Here is a 20,769-nt window from a genome sequence, read left to right as displayed (position 1 = left end):
TGAGACTGGGACAATAACTATCAGTTTGTTGCAGAGGTCTTGTTAAACTCTCATCTGCTAATGAGTCACTCATGATGGAGGACACTTACCGGACTTGAAAATAATTTTTTTGTATTGTACAACTAGCAACTATACACTTACACTATACACTTTACTTACCTTAGATGCACTACCCTAGCAGGTAACTTTATTACACAATAAGTAGTGAGAACATGTAGAATAAGGCAATACATTTCGCTTTAGGTACAGACAGTATGGGGTAAGCACACCGGACAAAAGCTTAATCACCCCAGGAGACAGCAGCACAGTATCACGTAGCACCGCTTCTAGCATTGACAACGGGATCAATTCGCAGAGAAAGAGTCCACGAGTTTCTTCAGGTATGCCACGATCAGCTGAAGACACTCACTGCTGGTTACATCCCGTAGAACTGCCAAATTGCGGGAATGTTGTCTGCTATGTTCCAACTGCTGTTTCAAATAGTCCCAGATATTTATTATAACATTGCGATCGCATGGTTTAATGGGCCAGTCGAGGCGCCATTAGGGAGCGCAAGTGTTCGCCAAACCAGACCGTATGTATGTGCAGCTCTCTGACCATATTGCGAGGCGGGAGTGGTCACAGTTTACCTATCGTGAAGGTGTAGAAGAAAAGGCAGTAACACTTGGCCACCGAGCATGCTGAAATAACCATCCTAGTGCAGTAGAATGAATTTTCACTCTGCAGAAGAGTGTGCGCTGATTTTAAGTTCGAAAGGTAGAAGAAGAGGTACTAGCGGAGAAAGAGCTGTGAGGGCGGGTCGTTGGGCGTCTTTGATCGCTCAGTAGGTAGAGCACATCCCAGAAAAAGGCAAAGGTCCCAGGTTCGACTCTCGATCCAGCACACAGTTTTAATCTGCCAAGCAGTTTGAAGTCCTGTTATATGTTTACGGCAAGGAAAAAAGAAAAACCACGTCCAAAACATCACACAGAACCAACGGTAGTACGGACTATATCCTCCACACGCTACGGTTTTAACGCCTTTAGGGCCGTCGCTGTACCCGACAGTGCATCAGTTGGAAATGGGCCACATCGCGACTCGCATACTATGCACCTTCAATCAGCTACTGCCCAGTTTCTGTGTTTTTTAGCCTATTGAAAGCGTTCAGTTGTATGTTCCGCTTTGGGCAATGTTGTTTTGGGAGGAATGCGACTCCAACCATCCTCTTCATGCAGTTCCCTTCAGAGTGTTTGCTCGAAAACTGATTGAAACGGACTGACAGCAGCAAATCTTGACTGCAACAGAGAAGATTTGACACTCGTCTTGGGTCCCTTTCGGCTAGGTTATCTTTCCAACCTTGGTTAACGTGCTGTGTATTGGATGGCTGTGAGTAGTACGCCATTCCTTATAGACACGTTGCACAGGCCTCGTTGATATAGCAGTTAATCAGGCAACTGCATTCATGATTTGGCCATGGACAATGCCGCACACGATAACTCCTTCCTCATTTTCTGACATACCGCTCATGGACTGTCCCGGCTGGTCCCGGCGGAGGTTCGAGTCCTCGCTCGGGCATGGGTGTGTGTGTTTGTCCTTAGGATAATTTAGGTTAAGTAGCGTGTAAGCTTAGGGACTGATGACCTTAGCAGTTAAGTCCCATAAGATTTCACACACATTTTGACATGCCCCCACGTCGACCCTTCCTTCCTGCGCTGATATCGTTCAATCGACCGGCACTTGAAGAGAAGTTCACTGGCACGATTACGTCAGCAGCGGACCGTCGCATTGGGATACCAGTTCTGGTGCATCTATGGCGGTCCAAAGCGGCCTGTGGGCGTTTCTAAGTGGATGACTAATATTGTGACCGGTGAGCTCACCCCTGACACCAAGTCCTACAGTGGCTCAGTCTGCTGGCGAGCCAGAGAGCCGGCGAGTACTGACCGCGGCCCTCTCGCGTTCCCCGCGCAGCACCTTGCTCTCGTTCTCCAGCTCCTCCACGATCAGCCGGCTCAGGCGGGGCGCGTTCGCGCCGAACATGAGGTTCACCAGGTGCCCGCTCTGCACAGAAAACACCCAACACTCACACGCTTTCCCAAACACTCACAAGAAAAGAAGTATACAGGTACCTTGGAATCGACATCGACGAAAAGCAAAACATGCGTGCATATATATAAATTGTCTGCCAGAGAGGCATTAAAATCCTAAATAAAATAGCAAGAATTGGCCAAAGAAGTCTTCAGCTGCCATCAAATGCAATAAGAACGTACAACAACGCAGTCTTGCTTGCTCTTTCGGGCAGTGGGTCGAACGTTTGGTATCTTGGAGCCAGAAAGGTAAGGCTCTGTGGGGAGCACGAAGACGTGTACGCCTGCGGCTGACAAGCATGTATGATGCACCGACTGATGCACTGTCGCTGGTGTCAGCCTTGGTACCTCCAGACCCAGCGGTAATAAAGAGAGGTGCATAATATTGGCTTAAAAAGCGGAAATGTGATAAGGAGATTTTGGAGGTTGGGTTGGATTGATTTGGGGGGAAGAGACCGAATGCGAGGTCATCGGTCTCATCAGATTAGGGAAGGATGGGGAAGGAAGTCGGCCGTGCCCTTTCAAAGAAACCATACCGGCATTTGCCTGAAGCGATTTAGGGAAATCACGGAAAACGAGATGTTGAACACAAGAGCAGTATCCAGTAACGAAATAAACGCATACATTGATAGCGAATGGCAATAAATCTGGAACAAGGTGGAAACAGGGGTGAGAACCTACCAGTTTCTTCCTAACATAAAAGAATGAACAAAAATGACATACTTCCTTCCGACCAAGGGAGCCATACAGTACTCTAAATGATGTGCGTTTCTTACAATCTAAAAATAATAATAATAAAAAAATCGTCGGCTCCCAGTTTCTCCCTTACAGCAGTTGCTAGAAAATTGGACTCGCATTCGGGAGGACGACGGTTCAATCCCGCGTCCGGCCATCCTGATTTAGGTTTTCCGTGATTTCCCTAAATCGCTCCAGGCAAATGCCGGGATGGTTCCTTTGAAAGGGCACGGCCGACTTCCTTCCCTGTCCTTCCCTATTCCGATGCGACTGATGACCTCGCTGTCTGGTCTCCTCCCCGAAATAACCCAACCCAACCTCTCCCTTACAAATTCATTTGTGTTTCTATGTTTCTTCCCCTACCAGCCTGGCGGGGTAGCCGCGCTGTCTGGGGCGCCTTGCCACAGTTCGCGCGGCTCTTCCCGTCGGAGGTTCGAGTCCTTCCTCGGGCATGAGCGTGTGTGTTGTCCTTAGCATAAGTTAGTTTGAGTTAGATTAAGTTCAAAAATGGTTCAAATGGCTCTGAGCACTATGGGACTTAACATCTATGGTCATCAGTCCCCTAGAACTTAGAACTACTTAAACCTAACTAACCTAAGGACATCACACACACCCATGCCCGAGGCAGGATTCGAACCTGCGACCGTAGCAGTCGCGCGGCTCCGGACTGAGCGCCTAGAACCGCTAGATCACCGCGGCCGGCCCTTAGATTAAGTACTGTCTAAGCCTCAGCGGTTTGGTTCCATAGGAAATTACCACAAATTTTCAAATTTTCCTTAACAATGCTACCAATACTACCGATAATTCTCCCATTTACTACGTCGTTTATGTAGTATATCAAAGCTAACGAATTCTAGTTTTTATGGAGCGCAACTCTACTTGTGACTCGGTACCCTGTGACATACAGTACCTGTCGGGACATGGTCCGTATCCCAACTACTTACTAAAAGTACGACAGCGCGCCACAAACACTTGTGAATGTGGAGCAATTGGCACCCCAAATCACATCGTCTGGGAATGTGGCATTAGACAAGATGTTACAGACCTGGACAGGAAAGCATTTGGAAATGCAACAGCCTATAATATAATAACAAATGTGGAACTGTGGCATACACTGAACTCGCTGAGAGCTGAGGTATCAGCTTAAGAATTGCAAGCCTATATGGCTGAGAGACAAACAAGAAGAGACCCTACATCGTTGTTGTTGTTGTGGTCTTCAGTCCTGAGACTGGTTTGATGCAGCTCTCCATGCTAATCTATCCTGTGCAAGCTCCTTGATCTTCCAGTACCTACTGCAACCTACATCCTTCTGAATCTGTTTAGTGTATTCATCTCTTGGTCTCCCTCTACGATTTTTACCCTCCACGCTGCCCTCCAACGCTACGAACGAAATGCGCCACGGCAGAACATTCAAATGTTCAAATGTGTGTGAGTTCCTAAGGGACCAAACTGCTGAGGTCATCGGTCCCTAGACTTACACACTACTGTAACTTATGCTAAGAACAACACACACGCCCATGCCCGAGGGAGGACTCTAACCACCGGCGGGACGGGCAGAACACTCACCTACAGCAAACTTCTGGAAGTACTGAGGAGATGAGCCTCGGGGAGGGCCTTCCTGAGACCCTGACAGCAGGTTCTCATCCCTGTTTCCACCCTGTTCCAGATGCATTGCTATTCGCTGTCAATGTATGCCCTTATTTCCTTATTCGATACCGCTCTTGTGTCCCAATCTCTACACCTCGGATAGAACAGCAGAGTAGACCCCGTGTATCCTAAATAGCACCTCAGCGCGCAGGGGGATAACCATCCACACAAATGAGAAATTCAGCGTGGTTCTGATACCAAGTACAGCAGAGTAGTGTAGTGTAGTTTTGTGCAGGCAGTGCTGTCTATTGTAGTGTTGTGTAGCAGTGTAGTCCACAATTATAAATTACAAAATTTGTGGTCACCAATGCAACATAGTGTAACAGAACAGTGCCGTGTGCCTGCTAGATGGCCAAATGGTAGTATGTAAACTTTTTGGTTATTATTATTATTATTTTCGATTATTCCCATTTAAGAGAGTGTTTGAACTTGAATTCCTTTATGATGATTGTTTATGTTTTTTCTGAGCCCAAATTTTCTTCATGTGTTCACTGTGCTGTTTCTTTCGCTCCGCTGTCCATTTGCATCCTGGTCTCTTCTGTGTTGTGGTGTCAAATTTATGTTTTTTGGTGATGTTCCTGAATTCAGTTCTATTGTTTACATCGTTTACTGTTATGTGTGCTTGTCTGAGGTCGTCTTCAACTTCTTTTATCCATTTTGTTTTTCCCCTGCCTGAGTTGATGACTTTAAGAATTCGCTTTGAACTTCTGTTTTCATTCATCCTGTGGATATGTCCGTAGAACTGCATTCTTCTTTTCCTTATTGTATCCGCAATCTTGTCTGTGTATTTGTATAATTCTGATATTGGTCTCTTCATCCAGATTCCTTGCTCTTGTATCGGGCCAAAAATTTTCCTGAGAATTTTCCTTTCTTGTTTCTCTATTTCTTTGATTTTAGTTTGCCTACCTATTTTTGTTGTTTCAGATGCATACAGTGCCTCCGGAAGTACGACAGTGTTGTAGTGCTTCAATTTTGCGTTAATGGATATGGACTTTTTGCTATAATGGTTCCACGTGAGTTTATATGCTTTCTGTAGTTTTTTTATTCTTTCCTCATTGGCCTTTAGGTTGATCCCTGATGGCTGGATGATTTCTCCCAGGTACTTAAAATGTGGTACTTGTACGATTTTCCCATGGGTTGTCACAATAGGCAATTTGTCTTGCGGCACTCTTTCTATGTAATGGGTTTTCTCATATGAGATTTGCAGGCCAGTTCTTTGTGCAATTTCGTGTAACTTCTCTATGGCGTTAGTGGCTTCTTTTCTATTATTTGTGAGGATTGCAAGGTCATCCGCAAAAGCTAAACACTTAAAATTGAATCTATTATCTTTTCTAATGCCAATTTGGATTCCTTTGACTTCTTTTTCCCATGTCCTGATAATTTTTTCAATTATTATTATTATTATTATTATTATTATTATTGTGTAGATTTCTACGTATATTTTTCCCTTAGACAGGATAATGCTTAATTATTACTATCACATTTGAAATTATGTTAAAATATTATGTGCAGTATTCACGCCAATTCACGTGTAACATTCACTCTGTACTTGCATATAGATAGCAGACTAAAAGAAAATAACAAATAAATAAATGAGTCACGAGTAGAGTTGCGGCCCATCAAAATTAGAGTTCCCTAGCTATGGTACACTACATAAACGACGTAGTAAATGGGAGGATGATCTGTAGTATTGGCAGCACTGGTAGGGAAAGAAACATCAATGAAAGTGTAAAAGAGTAACTGGGAGCTGACGACTAGTCTTTATCTTTGTTTACTTGGTTGTTTGTTTCGCTCATAATTAGAACCGCACATCATTCAGAGTTAGTCCACCGTGTATTTTATATCCTTACAGAATATAAACTGTACTTTATAAGTAATAAAAATCAGTTGATCGTGTAACTTCTGCGCTTTTATGTAACCAAAGCAATTATTCTGATGCAAGTATGGTTTACACGCAGAAACGCAAGGAATTATATTTATAATTACTGTTGTTATTTTGTACTCAACGTTTTTCATCATGATGAAGTCTAAGAGTTTCCTATTACTATTGGTAAATGCCAAAGTTGTTTATAAATAACAGAAACATATTTTATATACATTTGACGAAGCATTGAGGCGATGTTTGATATATGTACATATATATTACCTTTTCGTTGAGGAAATGAAAAATCTGTATTTTTCTCTCTATTTTTATTGCAGCATCCCTCTGTTTCACATTACAAAACAACTATTTTCGAATAAAATCTGAATTAAACACTGACAATTTCTATTTTCCAGAATGAGATTTTCACTCTGCAGCGGAGTGTGCGCTGATATGAAACTTCCTGGCAGATTAAAACTGTGTGCCCGACCGAGACTCGAACTCGGGACCTTTGCCTTTCGCGGGCAAGTGCTCTACCATCTGAGCTACCGAAGCACGACTCACGCCCGGTTCTGCAAGGTTCGCAGGAGAACTTCTGTAAAGTTTGGAAGGTAGGAGACGAGATACTGGCAGAAGTAAAGCTGTGAGGACCGGGCGTGAGTCGTGCTTCGGTAGCTCAGATGGTAGAGCACTTGCCCGCGAAAGGCAAAGGTCCCGAGTTCGAGTCTCGGTCGGGCACACAGTTTTAATCTGCCAGGAAGTTTCAATTTCTATTTTACTATAAATATTGCTTTTTCTTAAGTAACAGACAGGAGGGCAACTATCTCTCTCTTTCCAAGCATTAATCCCGACTTGCCGGGTCTGCTGTTGTGGTTAATCGGATTTGGCGTGGTAATTTTAAGGGGTGGCCGGATGTCCTTCCTGTCTCCACCCCGTACACCCCAGGACGAACCGTGTGTACCCCAACTGTCTGCGTCTAGTGTAATCCATGGAATAGTGCAAACGTGTTTCAAATGTCTGCGAGTCGTGTAACTGAGGCAGAAAGTGGGGACCAGCCTGGTAATACCTAGTGGGATGTGGAAAACCACCTAGAAACCACATCCAGACACTGGCCAGCACACCGCCCCTCGTCTTTAGTCCGCCGGGCGGATTCGATCCGGGGCCAGCGCGCCTACTCAAGTCCAGGAAGCAGCGCATTAGAACTCTCGGTTACCCTGGCAGGCAACAATGTAGAACAAAAATGTTCCAAAGGCTACCAGGTCCTTTATGAAGGATATTCTCACTCGCTTTCTAGACGGTTCACTGCTTCCGGTTTTTAGGTGAATCTATTAAGACGCTGAACGCATAAGTAAAGAAAGCGATCTTCATGAGGTAACGCCCGATAGGTATGCAAAACACCTAACGTATAGGTAAGGCGGATACAACCATAACTGCCTAGAGCTACTAGGAAAAATAACGTAGTCTGTGTACACTTACGGTAGTCTACATTAGTCTGTGCTAGTTTTACAACACTGCTCACTAGCTAACTTATCCTCATCACAGACATCACCTAAGGGAGAGTTGGATTACGTGCACAAACGCTATTCGTTGGAATTCAGTATTTGAAACTTGCAATAAACATGACGGCTTCTAATGCTGCCCTCTTCCGATTCCTGTAACAAACAGAAACAAGAAGACAGCTGCCACTTAAACCGAGGAATGCGCGTGTGTGAGGCAAATAAAACAGGACAGATTCTTGTTCTTCTGAACATGTTATTAAAATCTGTAACTCATTATATCACTGCATTACTTTGTTTTCTAAATATAACAGTGTAATGGCAGACTAGGGTAATGGTGCGCTGAAATAGAATAAGAGAAAGAACAATAGGTACGCATCCCCATGAAGAAGAAGGTGAAAGAAGCTGAAATGAAACAGAAAATAAGGAATGAAAATGAACAACAGACTGGGTTCAAAAACTAGAATGAGAAAGCTGAATGTGGATGCTTTAATGAGCATCCGGAAAAGAAGAAAAAGAAAATTAGTGGTAAGGAAGATACACAGCAGTCGTCGGAAGTATCCGATATTTCTACCATTTGTGGTGAAGATGATAATGATAACGATTATTACTGCCGGCCTCGTTGGCCGTGCGGTTCTAGGCGCTACAGTCCGGAACCGCGGGACTGCTACGGTCGCAGGTTCGAATCCTGCCTCGGGCATGGATGTGTGTGATGTTCTTAGGTTAGTTAGGTTTAAGTAGTTCTAAGTTCTAGGGGACTGATGACCTAAGATGTTAAGTCCCATAGTGCTCAGAGCCATTTGAACCATTTTATTATTACTATAACCATTTTAATTGATCCAGCTATGGGTTCTTGGTGAAACTTTGTATACTGAATTAACTGAGCGAAATAATCTCTGTCTTGTTTCAGAAACCTTTATTATTTTTGTACGATCTAGGTTTCAGGTTGTAAGGCCATTTTCCAGTACACAACTAATTCCAAAGGTGGCAACCTTTCAAAGATAAACTCACGTCAACTTTTTAGTCTACCAGTTATTGACTTAACATATAAGGGTTACCTCTGTTAACTATTTTGGTATAATACCTTGTGACATTCACTAGGTCAAATTTAACTGGGAATAAACGTACAATGGAACAGCGCTTTGCCCACAGGAGTGGTATTTGTGTGATAAAAATCACGCAAATTCTGGCAGGTAAATCAGGACGGCTTTAAATAGAGTTCTTATCAGCCTTAACAGTTTTGCAAACAGATCACAAATATCATGGCAAAAGGTAGATATGAAGAGGGATTCTGTTGTTAAAAATGGTGCAAATGGCTCTGAGCACTATAGGACTTAACATCTGAGGTCATCAGTCCCCCAGAACTTAGAACTACTTAAACCTAACTATCCTAAGGACATCACACACATCCATGCCCGAGGCAGGATTCGAACCTGCGACCGTAGCAGTCGCGCGCTTCCAGAATGAAGCGCCTAGAACCGCTCTGCCACAACAGCCGGCTGTTCTATTGTTGCGTAAGCATTTATAACATATATCATTCCCTAAAACCAGGCATTAAGTTGTCAATAAATGTTAGCAACCACTGGATAAAAGTGTTTCTTAAACCCAGTTACGGGATCTGTCAGCCTCCAGTCCTCCAGAAGGTCGTTCAAGTACCTCTTAACAGCTTCATTGCGTTTATTAGGCAATTCACACCCATCGATCAATCTTCCACTGATTTTGAAAATTTCGGCAAGTTATTTGTCTCATGATCCTACGATGCTGCGCTTTCTGACAGCACCCAAGCAATATTTCACAGTGACATGACACGGAACACTCGGGAGGACGGTGACTGAAATCCCCCTGCCCCCACCCACAATGAGGTTTAATGTCTCCCCCCCTCCATACCGCTTGAGGCAAATGCTGGGATGGTCAATTTCCAGATCCAGTCCTCCACTTGGTTAAGGTTACTCTACGTCTCTAATGACCTCATCGTCTACGGAACGTCAAACACTAATCTTCCTTCCTCTACTTCTGACAGCGCCATTACTAACAAGGGAACGTCCCCCCTCAGATTTAGTTATAAGTTGGCACAGTGGATAGGCCTTGAAAAACTGAACACAAATCAATCGAGAAAACAGGAAGAAGTTGTATGGAACTATGAAAAAATAAGCAAAATATACAAACTGAGTTGTCTATGGGCAAGATAGGCAACATCTAGGGTAGTCTGGGTGCAAGAGCGCCGTGGTCCCTTGGTTAGCGAGAGCAGCTGCGGAACGAAAGGTAAACGGTTCATGTCCGCCCTCGAGCTAAAATTTTAATTTCTTATTTTCGCAAAGTTATGATCTGTCTGTTCGTTCATTGAAATCTCTGTTCACTGTAATAAGTTTAGTGTCTGCGACCGCACCGCAAAACCGTGCGATTACTAGACGAAAGGACGTGCGTCTTCAATGGGAACCGAAAACATTTGATCGCAAGGTCATAGGTCAACCGATTCCTCCACAGAAAAACAAGTCTGATATATTCTATATGACACTGGTGAAGGCATGTGCGTCACATGACAGGAATATGTTGTCGACCCACCTAACTTGTACACTTGGCAAATGGGTAAACAGATTCTTCTACCTTGCCCGATTTAGGTTTTCTTGTGGATGTGATAATCACTCCCAAAAAAGTGATGAAAACATAAGAGTTGTCACATAAACTGAAAATAAAATATTAAACTTTTCACTGGAGGCAGGATTTGAACCAATGACCTCTCGTTCCGCAGCTGCTCACGCTAACCACAGGACCACTGCGCTCCTGAGATCGCGCCATTCTTGATGTTGCCATCTTGCATATGGACTACTCAAATTGTATATTTTACTTATTTTTTCATAGTTCCACACATTTTCTTCCTGTTTTCTCGATTGATCTGTGTTCAGTTTTTCAAGGCCTATCCACTGTGCCAACTTATAACTGAATCTGAGGGGGGTGCGATGGGGAGGTTCCCTTGTAAGAGCTCATACGCAACTACAACGTCCATACTCTGAGACTGCAAGGCGTTAAGCGCTGTACTGATCCTCTGAACCTTTAAGACCTTTTGCTACACTTCGTTCGTTGGATTTCTTACTCTTACGAATTATGTTCAACAGAGAATTAAGAATATTAATGAATATCTCTGTACGTGCGTAAATCGTTTCGTATGTTCCAACAGATTTGTCTCTGGCTTTACTTTGGAAATGTTCACAGGACAGGTTTTTGAATCATATCATCGTAGGTGGCCAATAACTTGTAGATTTACTCAACCGTTTCGAAATACAGGACTGTTTCTTGAATAACCCCTTGCCTCTGCAGCAGTTTTAAAGGCTAATTTTAAATCATTACTCGATTATTTTTTACGCGCCATTGTATACGCCACTCATGCTGAATGCTCCACCACAGCTTTGGCGCGAACACTTGTTCGCAGCTAGTCCCTGTCGTACTATAAATTCATTTAACTGATCTTGGAGCCTAATGTAAACTGATCTTTGACGTGGGTAAACGAGGTAGATAATTCGCATATCTTTACTTCAGAATGACTTCCAAATCAATATTTTATAGTTTTAACGCCGCGAAAGCCTTCCCTTAATTGAACTATTTTACAACTGTTTTTCCACTTCTTCATTTCATTTTAATTTTTGCTTTCTTTCCTTCGAGTGACATGGGAACCTTATCCTGGAGGAATCGCCATGGCCCCTTCTGGTTAAATGAAAATGAAGTCCCATGCTTCTTTACAGAGCGTAGGGGAACGATGCGGGAGACCCGCACCGCCTTACTAGGCAAGGTCCTAATGGAGGTGGTTTGCCGTTGCCTTCCTCCGACCGTAATGGGGATGAATGATGATGATGAAGACGACACAACAACACCCAGTCATCTCGAGGCAGGAAAAATCCCTGACCCCGCCGGGAATCGAACCCGGAACCCCGTGCTCGGGAAGCGAGTACGCTACCGCGAGATCACGAGGGCGGACCCCTTCTGGTTACGCTCCTGCTGTTATTGCTGGATAGTTCCATTAATTATGTGTTTATTATTTTCCGCATAGTCTCTTGCAGTCAACAACAAATAGCGACATGGCACAGTTCTTAACAATACAAGGGTCCCTGCAGCAGTCCATGCCGTTGCTCAGCATGTCTGAGGTGAGACGAATGGCGAGCAACACGGATGTTTCCATTCACAGTTTGTAAAATCTTAGGAAAGCCGTGAAATGCAGTAAGAACAAGGCGCGCTGATGGCAGTCAGAAGGTAAACCATCAACAAATATCTGTGAGTTCCGCGAATTCGTGCCATTCAAATCGCTCGACTGCATCTTTGGGTTCAAAAATGGTTCAAATGGCTCTGAGCACTATGGGACTAAACATCTGTGGTCATCAGTCCCCTAGAACTTAGAACTACTTAAACCTAACTAACCTAAGGACATCACACACATCCATGCCCGAGGCAGGATTCGAACCTGCGACCGTAGCAGTCGCGCGATCCCGGACTGAGCGCCTAGAACCGCTAGACCACCGCGGCCGGCATGCATCTTTGGGCTGACGCTCAATATAAATACTAGGTATACAGGGTGGTCCATTGATAGTGACCGGGCCAAATATCTCACGAAACAAGCATCAAACGAGAAAACAACAAAGAACGAATCTCGTCTTGCTTCAAGGGGGAAACCAGATGGTGCTGTGGTTGGCCCGCTAGATGGCGCTGCCATAGGTCAAACGGGGCCCGCTAGATGGCGCTGCCATAGGTCAAACGGATATCAACTGCGTTTTTTAAAATAGGAAACCCCATTTTTTATTACTTATTCGTGTACTACGTAAAAAAATATGAATGTTTTAGTTGGACCACGTTTTTCACTTTGTGACAGATGGCGCTATAATAGTCACAAACGTATAAGTACGTGTTATCACGTAACATTCCGCCAGTGCGGACGGTATTTGCTTCGTGATACATTACCCGTGTTAATATGGACCGTTTACCAATTGCGGAAAAGGTCGATATCGTGTTGATGTATGGCTATTGTGATCAAAATGCCCAAAGGGCGTGTGCTATGTATGCTGCTCGGTATCCTGGACGACATCATCCAAGTGTCCGGACCTTTCGCCGCATAGTTACGTTATTTAAGGAAACAGGAAGTGTTCAGCCACATGTGAAACGTCAACCACGACCTGCAACAAATGATGATGCCCAAGTAGGTGTTTTAGCTGCTGTCGCGGCTAATCCGCACATCAGTAGCAGACGAACTGCGCGAGAATCGGGAATCCCAAAAACGTCGGTGTTAAGAATGCTACATCAACATCGATTGCACCCGTACCATATTTCTATGCACCAGGAATTGCATGGCGACGACTTTGAACGCCGTGTACAGTTCTGCCACTGTGCACAAGAGAAAGTACGGGACGATGACAGATTTTTTGCACGCGTTCTATTTACCGACGAAGCGTCATTCACCATCAGCGGTAACGTAAACCGGCATAATATGCACTATTGGGCAACGGAAAATCCACGATGGCTGCAACAAGAGAAACATCAGCGACCTCGGCGGGTTAATGTATGGTGCGGCATTACGGGAAGAAGGATAACTGGCCCCCATTTTATCGATGGCAATCTACATGGTGCAATGTATGTTGATTTGCTACATAATGTTCTACCGATGTTACTACAAGATGTTTCACTGCATGACAGAATGGCGATGTACTTCCAACATGATGGATGTCCGGCACATAGCTCGCGTGCGTTTGAAGCGGTACTGAATAGCATATTTCATGACAAGTGGATTGGTCGTCAAAGCACCATACCATGGCTCACACGTTCACCGGATCTGACGTTCCCGGATTTCTTTCTGGGTGGAACGTTGAATGATATTTGCTATCGTGATCCACGGACAACGCCTGACAACATGCGTTAGCGCATTGTCAACGCGTGTGCGAACATTACGGAAGGCGAACTACTCACTGTTGAAAGGAATGTCGTTACACGTATTGCCAAATGCATTGAGGTTTACGGACATCATTTTGAGCATTTACTGCATTAATGTGGTATTTACAGGTAATCACGATGTAACAGCATCCTTTCTCATAAATGATAAGTTCACAAAGGTACATGTATGACATTGGAACAACCCAAATAAAATGTTCAAACGTACCTATGTTGTGTATTTTAATTTAAAAAACCTGCCTGTTACCAAATGTTCGTGTAAAATTGTGAGCCATACGTTTGTGACTATTACAGCGCCATCCATCGCAAAGCGAAAAAAGTGTTCCAACTAAATCATTCATATTTCTTTACGTACAACACGAATATGTAATAAAAAATGGGGGTTCCTGTTTAAGAAAACGCAGTTGATACCCGTTTAGCCTATGGCAGCGCCATCTAGCGGGCCAACCATAGCGCCATCTGGTTTCCCCCTTCAAGCTAGGCAAGTTTCGTTCTTTGTAGTTTTTTCGTTTGACGCTTAAAACGTGAGATATTTGGCGCGGTCACGATCAGTGGACCACCCTGTATATATATAATGAATATGGAGATATTTGACACGGCAGTTATATTCAGTGTAATCTGATTTTGCAAACCGTGATCCAAACACTTTTTTCGCGATGCGCCTGAGGCACTTTCTGTTGTACAAATATGAATTACATAAATCTTGTAATTGCAGGAAATCGGAAGAGTAGAAATTGTTTATGCCTGTCTCTGTATTCGCTTGTATAGAATTTGTTAGACAAGTCGATTGTGTCATCATTATGCGCCGGGCGGAGAGGCCGAGCGGTTCTAGGCGCTACAGTCTGGAACCGCGCGACCGCTACGGCCGCAGGATCGTATCCTGCCTCGGGCATGGACGTGTGTGATGTCCTTAGGTTAGTTAGGTTTAAGTAGTTCTAAGTTCTAGGGGACTAATGACCTCAGAAGTTAAGTCCATTTGAACCATTATGCCTCGAAACAGACATTTCCCATGCACGGATCATAAAAAATAGTACATTTCAACAGGAGTTTTAACTATTATAGACGTACTTCAAAATTCGCTGTTTATTTGTCAGCTTTCCGTTCTGTGACAATGCATCTCGTTTTCGCAGTTGTGATACAGCGCGCCCGCATTTCCTTGGGATCTTGTCTGCCTGGCTCTGAATCGCTGGAATTCGAGGTGCTAATGCGTTGATTCTCCTCTCTACTAACTTCGGCGACAAAATGTCCTGCGCAATAGGCCGGACACTGTTGTCGTCGTTGCTTTTGCTTTGTTTCATTTCCGCGATAAGTAATATACTGCAGTGCGTATCATTTGCGCTTGGCTTCTCACGCCGTTGTGTACCACTAACCTGCCACATGTATTAATCGTTCACTGCAAGAAGACCCTCGGAGCAGTCACTGACTGAAGCAGCTGCTCCTACAGAAGTCGAAGAACTGTGTGTGACTTTTGGCTGACATTCAGTTGTTTTTTGCGGTCGCTACAAAACTTAGCTTTCAATTTTTGAGTGCAAAGAGCATTTACATTGAAAGTATCAATAAATTTAAAGTACTTGACATTCAATTAACGTAACATTTGTGTGATCTTTAACTCCTCGTGTTACGTCGCGCACAGGACACGTCGATGTCTGCTAGTTAATTTTGACTAAATGATTCGCATTACTTTAGGTAAGTGATATCCAAACCAACTTCGAATATTTTAATATACGCTAAGACTTTGCTTGACAGCTCCATTTTACTAATTATTCTTTTTTTTTCATATCTTTATTTCCAGCGTCATGGATCCATCAACCTCCACGTTAGCGCTCGCCCGAGCCTAGTTACTCTCTTGCAGCCACTTCATTCACACATATCACGCGCAGAAGCTGACCTATCAGGCTTCTTTGGCTTAAGCCAGAATTATCTTTACTTCTGAGAGGATTCTGCATTACGGCCAACATATAAGGTCCTGTTCACAAGGAAATCTTCAAGTGAATCTCGTATCTCCTAGGATACTCAATATGCATTGATTTTGTTTAGTCGTTGATAGTGCCGAACTCTATCGTAGACTCTCTGGAAGTCGAGAGACACGGTAATAGCATGAATTCCGCCATCTACTCCCTCGTGGATCTCATGAATGAACAGGGCAAGCTGGTGCTGGCAGAACCCATTTTGATTCTTACATAGGAGTTATTCTGCCTCCAAAAAATTTATCGCCTGCGAGGACAATATATGTCGCGTAATTCTGAAAGAAACTGACATCAGTGTGATTATATATATATATATATATATATAGCTCTGTGTGTCGGTATTGCTACCCTTCTTACAGACTGGAGCCATATGCACCTCTTCCAGTCACGTAAAAGTAACGTAACGAAAGATACACTGCTATCAAATTGTTAAAAGTTCGAGCACCACAGATTCTCTTCGTCTTTCTGCAACAAGAATTATTCATTTTTCCTTATGTATTTGACAGGTAATCTACATCTCCGTAAATACAACAGTTTTCCCAGAATACTAGCGCTCTAAATATATACATTCTCATTAACAACGTCGTCCATTTTAAGTTCCCTGAACATTTCTGTTAAGCTTTCGAAAGGGTACTGACCTATTACGATTTCAGACGCAAGTGCTAACTTGTCTCTTATTTCCTTTACAGATGCGCTACACGTTCGGATAATGCCTCAAGAAAGCTAAATCTTAAAGACTGGAAGTGTTTTGACAAAACTTCCAGCAGTCTGCAACATATGGCGCGAAACGGTGGCCATATCCAGCATCCTCTGTGAAGTTCAATAACAAACATCAGTATATGTCAATGTTATTGTAAATATTTTCCGGTCCCGTTTTACTTTGATACCCTGTATTAACCTTAACAGTTTAAGCGACGTAACGGGTTCGTTCCATAGTGAGTCAACAAACATATTACTTTTGCAGCGTGCACATTGGCTAATGTCGACGAGGATAAAATTAGAAAAATGGTTCTAATGAAAATTATTCTTCTTGCGTACTGTCGGCGACAGTTATTGGAATGTTCTTTGATGGTACTGGTGTACTAAATACCCTAGGCCTTGTTTGGCATATGCTTTTGTGCGATGACACACCTTTCATTCCTTAAACGTATCTTTACACTTTCTTACAGGTCTTATTTATCTCCCAACACCTACATCTCGCCTGCCTTTCCTCTTGCACTTTCACCAGCTGCCTATAATATCCTCCCCAATCCGACATACTTAGGCAAACCTTTCAACCAGAATTTACTAAGCCCCCCTTCAAATCATCACCAGCTCATATCAGAAAGACATCATCGCATAATGCTATTCAGCATCATTATGTTTTCTTAATAAAAATTATGTTAGTCTTATTTTAATTATAAGTAAAACTTGATGAGCGGTAGCATAGTTGTTGCTGGCCCGGTCCCATAATTAGTGATAATTTCGAATAAGTAAAAAAAAAATGTAGTGCAATAAACCTATCAAAAAGAACAGCAGAATAGCGAAACCCTTGAAAAACGATACGTACACAAACACGTTCGTAAAATATAAAAAGAGCTATAAATCTTGACAGTTTCAGAAACTGTTTAATCTAGTTTGAGGAACCTAAAGCTTAGTAGCAGGAGTTGTGACGAGAGATAAATGTTGAATATCCGTTTAACTTATTTGGTGTCAACATTCCCAAAACACAAGTGTCCCCCTCAATTACAAGCTGGATGTTCTATTATAGCATTGCCACTAAATACCGATAGGCCTTTTAGCTGAAAAAGGAACTGTGCTCTGTTTAATTTAAAGACTCGTTTACAGAATTTTGTTCCAGGCCAGTTGCTCGAAGGACCTACGCCTTGGTCTGATAGGTGGGTGCACTGTACGCAACTTGTTGACCATCACTTCCGGTCACTCTCCCGCCCAATGCCGCATGCTTCAGCGTCTGGTTCAGAAGAGAAGTCGCAACAAGAGAACGGCATACACCACAGTTCAGATGTGCCAAGAAGAGGAAAGCAGTATTTTTCTTTCTCCAACATCTATCTCGTGAAACAGCTGTGGTGGTAAAATCAGAGAAATTTGAGATTCTGTGGAGGCTTACCAGTAGATGTTCTTCCCACGAACAGTGAGCTATGAAGGGGGAAAATGGTAATAGTACAAGCACCCTCAGTCATACAATGTAAGATGAATTGTGAAGCTATAATGAAGATGTAAGTGACGATGTAGAAGCGGGCATTTTGGTACCCAACAGAATACCGCCTGCTTTCCTAGCCTTTTGTAGAGGAATCAGTCCTTTTGTTAAACATAGATTACATAAGATCGTATACACGTTTGTTCCGTAGTCCCATACTGTGGAGACACAATACTATTTAGAAAAGAATTAATATTCTAATGTTGTTTTGTAGAGCCAAAGTGATATGGTCCTCAAAGACGGGAGGAAAATCAAAACTTCTACACACTTCCACACTGATTACAAAGTTACTACAACATTTAAATGTATATACACTAAAGTGCATCATGTGATTCCAAGGCTCTTATAGGCAAGCATTGTCAAAAACAAACACAGTGTGCAAGTTCACGTAACAGCACTGATGCTGACCTGAAGTCAGGTGTTACGTAGCTTTCATGTTACGAGAAATGTTTGACAATAAGTACAACAATTGATTCTGGTGAGAAATTCATCAATGCAGTGGAAGGAACTGACCACCGATAAATCGTTTAAGCTCGTCTAAAAGTGTACTTTGTTAGTAGGTAAGCTTTTTATGATTGCTGTCAAACTACTCAAAATGTGTGTTCCTGAATAATGGACTGGACACCTTTCTGCACCAAAGTGAGCGATATTAAGTGATCTTTATTCCTAGAACTGAATCCGTAAAATAAGCTGATGGTTGCAAGAGAGATATACGAGGGTTGGAACTTAAATAATGGCAACTATTTATCCACAACCGATACAAAAGAATTACATGTTTGCACATGTTACTGTCCTTCAAAGTAGTCACCAGCGTTGTGTAGAACCCTTTGCCAGCGATGTGGAAGGCGTAGTATACCGTTAGCAGAGCCCTTTCTGTTGATGGTTCGAATGCAGAGGTCTACTGCCTGTTCTGAAGCGAATGCCACGAAGTGGTTCCTTCAACTTCGGAATCAAATCAAAGTCGCAAGGACATGAGTCCGGGGAGTATGGTTGATGGTACAGCACGTCCCAGTCCTATCGACCGAACAGAGCAACCACAGCTTGCGCTGTATGCGCTCGGGCATTGTCGTGCAAAATGATGGGTGGGTTGCGCAGAAAGTGTCGCCACTTCTTTCTCAAAGCTGGTAGCAGGTGATGCTTCAAAAAGGAGCAATAATACTGTACACTGACGGTCTGCCGTGGAAGAACGTGATACGTTAGGATAACACCATCACAGCCGTATACGTGAATCACCATAACTTTCACCATACTGGGGTTCTGGAGCAGTGTCCCGATTCCTAAGCCGGGGAAGGACAAGCACTTGCCTTCCAGTCATCGACCCATCTCGCTTACCAGCTGTGTCTGTAAAGTGATGGAGCGAATGGTTAACTCTCGTTTGGTTTGGCTGCTCGAGTCTCGACGCCTCCTTACCAATGTACAATGTGGATTTCGTAGGCGCCGCTCTGCTGTTGACCATCTGGTTACCTTGTCGACCTTCATTATGAATAACTTCTTGCGGAAGCGCCCGACCGCAGCTGTGTTCTTTGATTTGGAGAAGGCTTACGACACCTGTTGGAGGGCGGGCATTCTCCGCACCATGCATACAAGGGGCCTTCGCGGTCGCCTCCCTCTTTTTATTCGTTCCTTTTTAATGGATCGACAGTTCAGGGTACGTGTGGGTTCTGTCCTGTCAGACACCTTTTGTCAGGAGAATGGGGTGCCACAGTGCTCAGTTTTGAGCGTCGCTCTCTTCGCCATCGCGATCAATCCAATAATGGATTGCCTCCCAGCTGCTGTATCGGGCTCCCTTTTCGTGGACGATTTTACCATCTATTGCAGCGCTCAGCGTACATGTTTCCTGGAGCGCTGTCTTCAGCGTTCTCTTGATCGTCTCTACTCCTGGAGTGTCGCCAATGGCTTCCGTTTTTCTGCCGAGAAGACGGTCTGTATTAACTTCTGGCGCTACAAAGAGTTTCTCCCACCGTCCTTACGACTCGGTCCCGTTGCTCTCCCATTCGTGGAGACAACAAAATTTTTAGGTCTTACATTTGACAGGAAACTTAGCTGGTCTCCACATGTGTCATATTTGGCTGCCCGTTGTACCCGTTCTCTAAATGTCCTCCGTGTTCTCAGTGGTATGTCGTGGGGAGCGGATCGAACCGTCCTACTTCGTCTACATCGGTCGATCGTCCGCTCCAAGCTGGATTATGGGAGCTTCGTATACTCCTCTGCACGGCCATCCATCTTACGCCGCCTCAACTCCATACAACATCGGGGTTTACGTCTTGCGATCGGAGCGTTTTATACTAGTCCCGTCGAGAGTCTTCATGCTGACGCTGGTGAATTGCCACTCACCTACCGGCGCGATATACTGCTTTGTCGGTATGCCTGTCGGCTACTGTCAATGCCCGACCACCCGTCTTATCGTTCCTTTTTTGACGACTCGCTCGACCGTCAATACGGGTTGTATGTCTCTGCCCTGCTATCCGCTGGAGTTCGCTTTCGTCGCCTCCTTCAACACCTTAATTTTTCACTCCCTGCAACCTTTCGAGTGGGCGAGGGCCACACGCCACCTTGGCTCCAGGCTCAGGTTCGCGTTCACCTTGACCTCAACTCGCTCCCAAAGGAGGTTACCCCGGTTCGGTCTACCACTCCCGTTTTGTCGAACTTCGTTCGAAGTTCATTAATATGACCTTCATTTATACAGATGGCTCTAAGACCAATGACGGGGTCGGGTGTTCTTTTATTGTCGGGGCACAAAGTTTCAAATACCGGCTCCATGGCCATTGTTCGGTCTTCACAGCTGAGCTCTTTGCCCTCTACCAGGCTGTTCTTTACATCTTCCGCCACCGACATTCTGCTTATGTCATCTGCTCCGATTCCCTGAGCGCCATCCAGA

The 20,769-nt window shown here is 44.0% G+C and overlaps 1 protein-coding gene across 1 annotated transcript in view; it reads right to left on the bottom strand.

The window, feature by feature from the left end:
* The window catches only part of LOC126176099 (thioredoxin domain-containing protein 3 homolog), a gene marked incomplete at its 3' end in the record, with an annotated part of 221,543 nt that overhangs the window by 123,152 nt on the left and 77,622 nt on the right, over positions 1-20,769 (bottom strand). Inside the window, exon 5 of the mRNA XM_049923236.1 lies at positions 1,921-2,037. Within this exon, the coding sequence (XP_049779193.1) occupies positions 1,921-2,037 (117 nt within the window). The remainder of the gene's footprint in view (positions 1-1,920; positions 2,038-20,769) is intronic.

The sequence above is a fragment of the Schistocerca cancellata genome, chromosome 3, assembly GCF_023864275.1.
Source record: "Schistocerca cancellata isolate TAMUIC-IGC-003103 chromosome 3, iqSchCanc2.1, whole genome shotgun sequence".
In the NCBI taxonomy this organism is placed as follows: Eukaryota; Metazoa; Arthropoda; class Insecta; order Orthoptera; family Acrididae; genus Schistocerca; species Schistocerca cancellata.
Note: the sequence above shows the minus strand (reverse complement) of the source record. Positions and strands in the feature narration are given on the sequence as shown.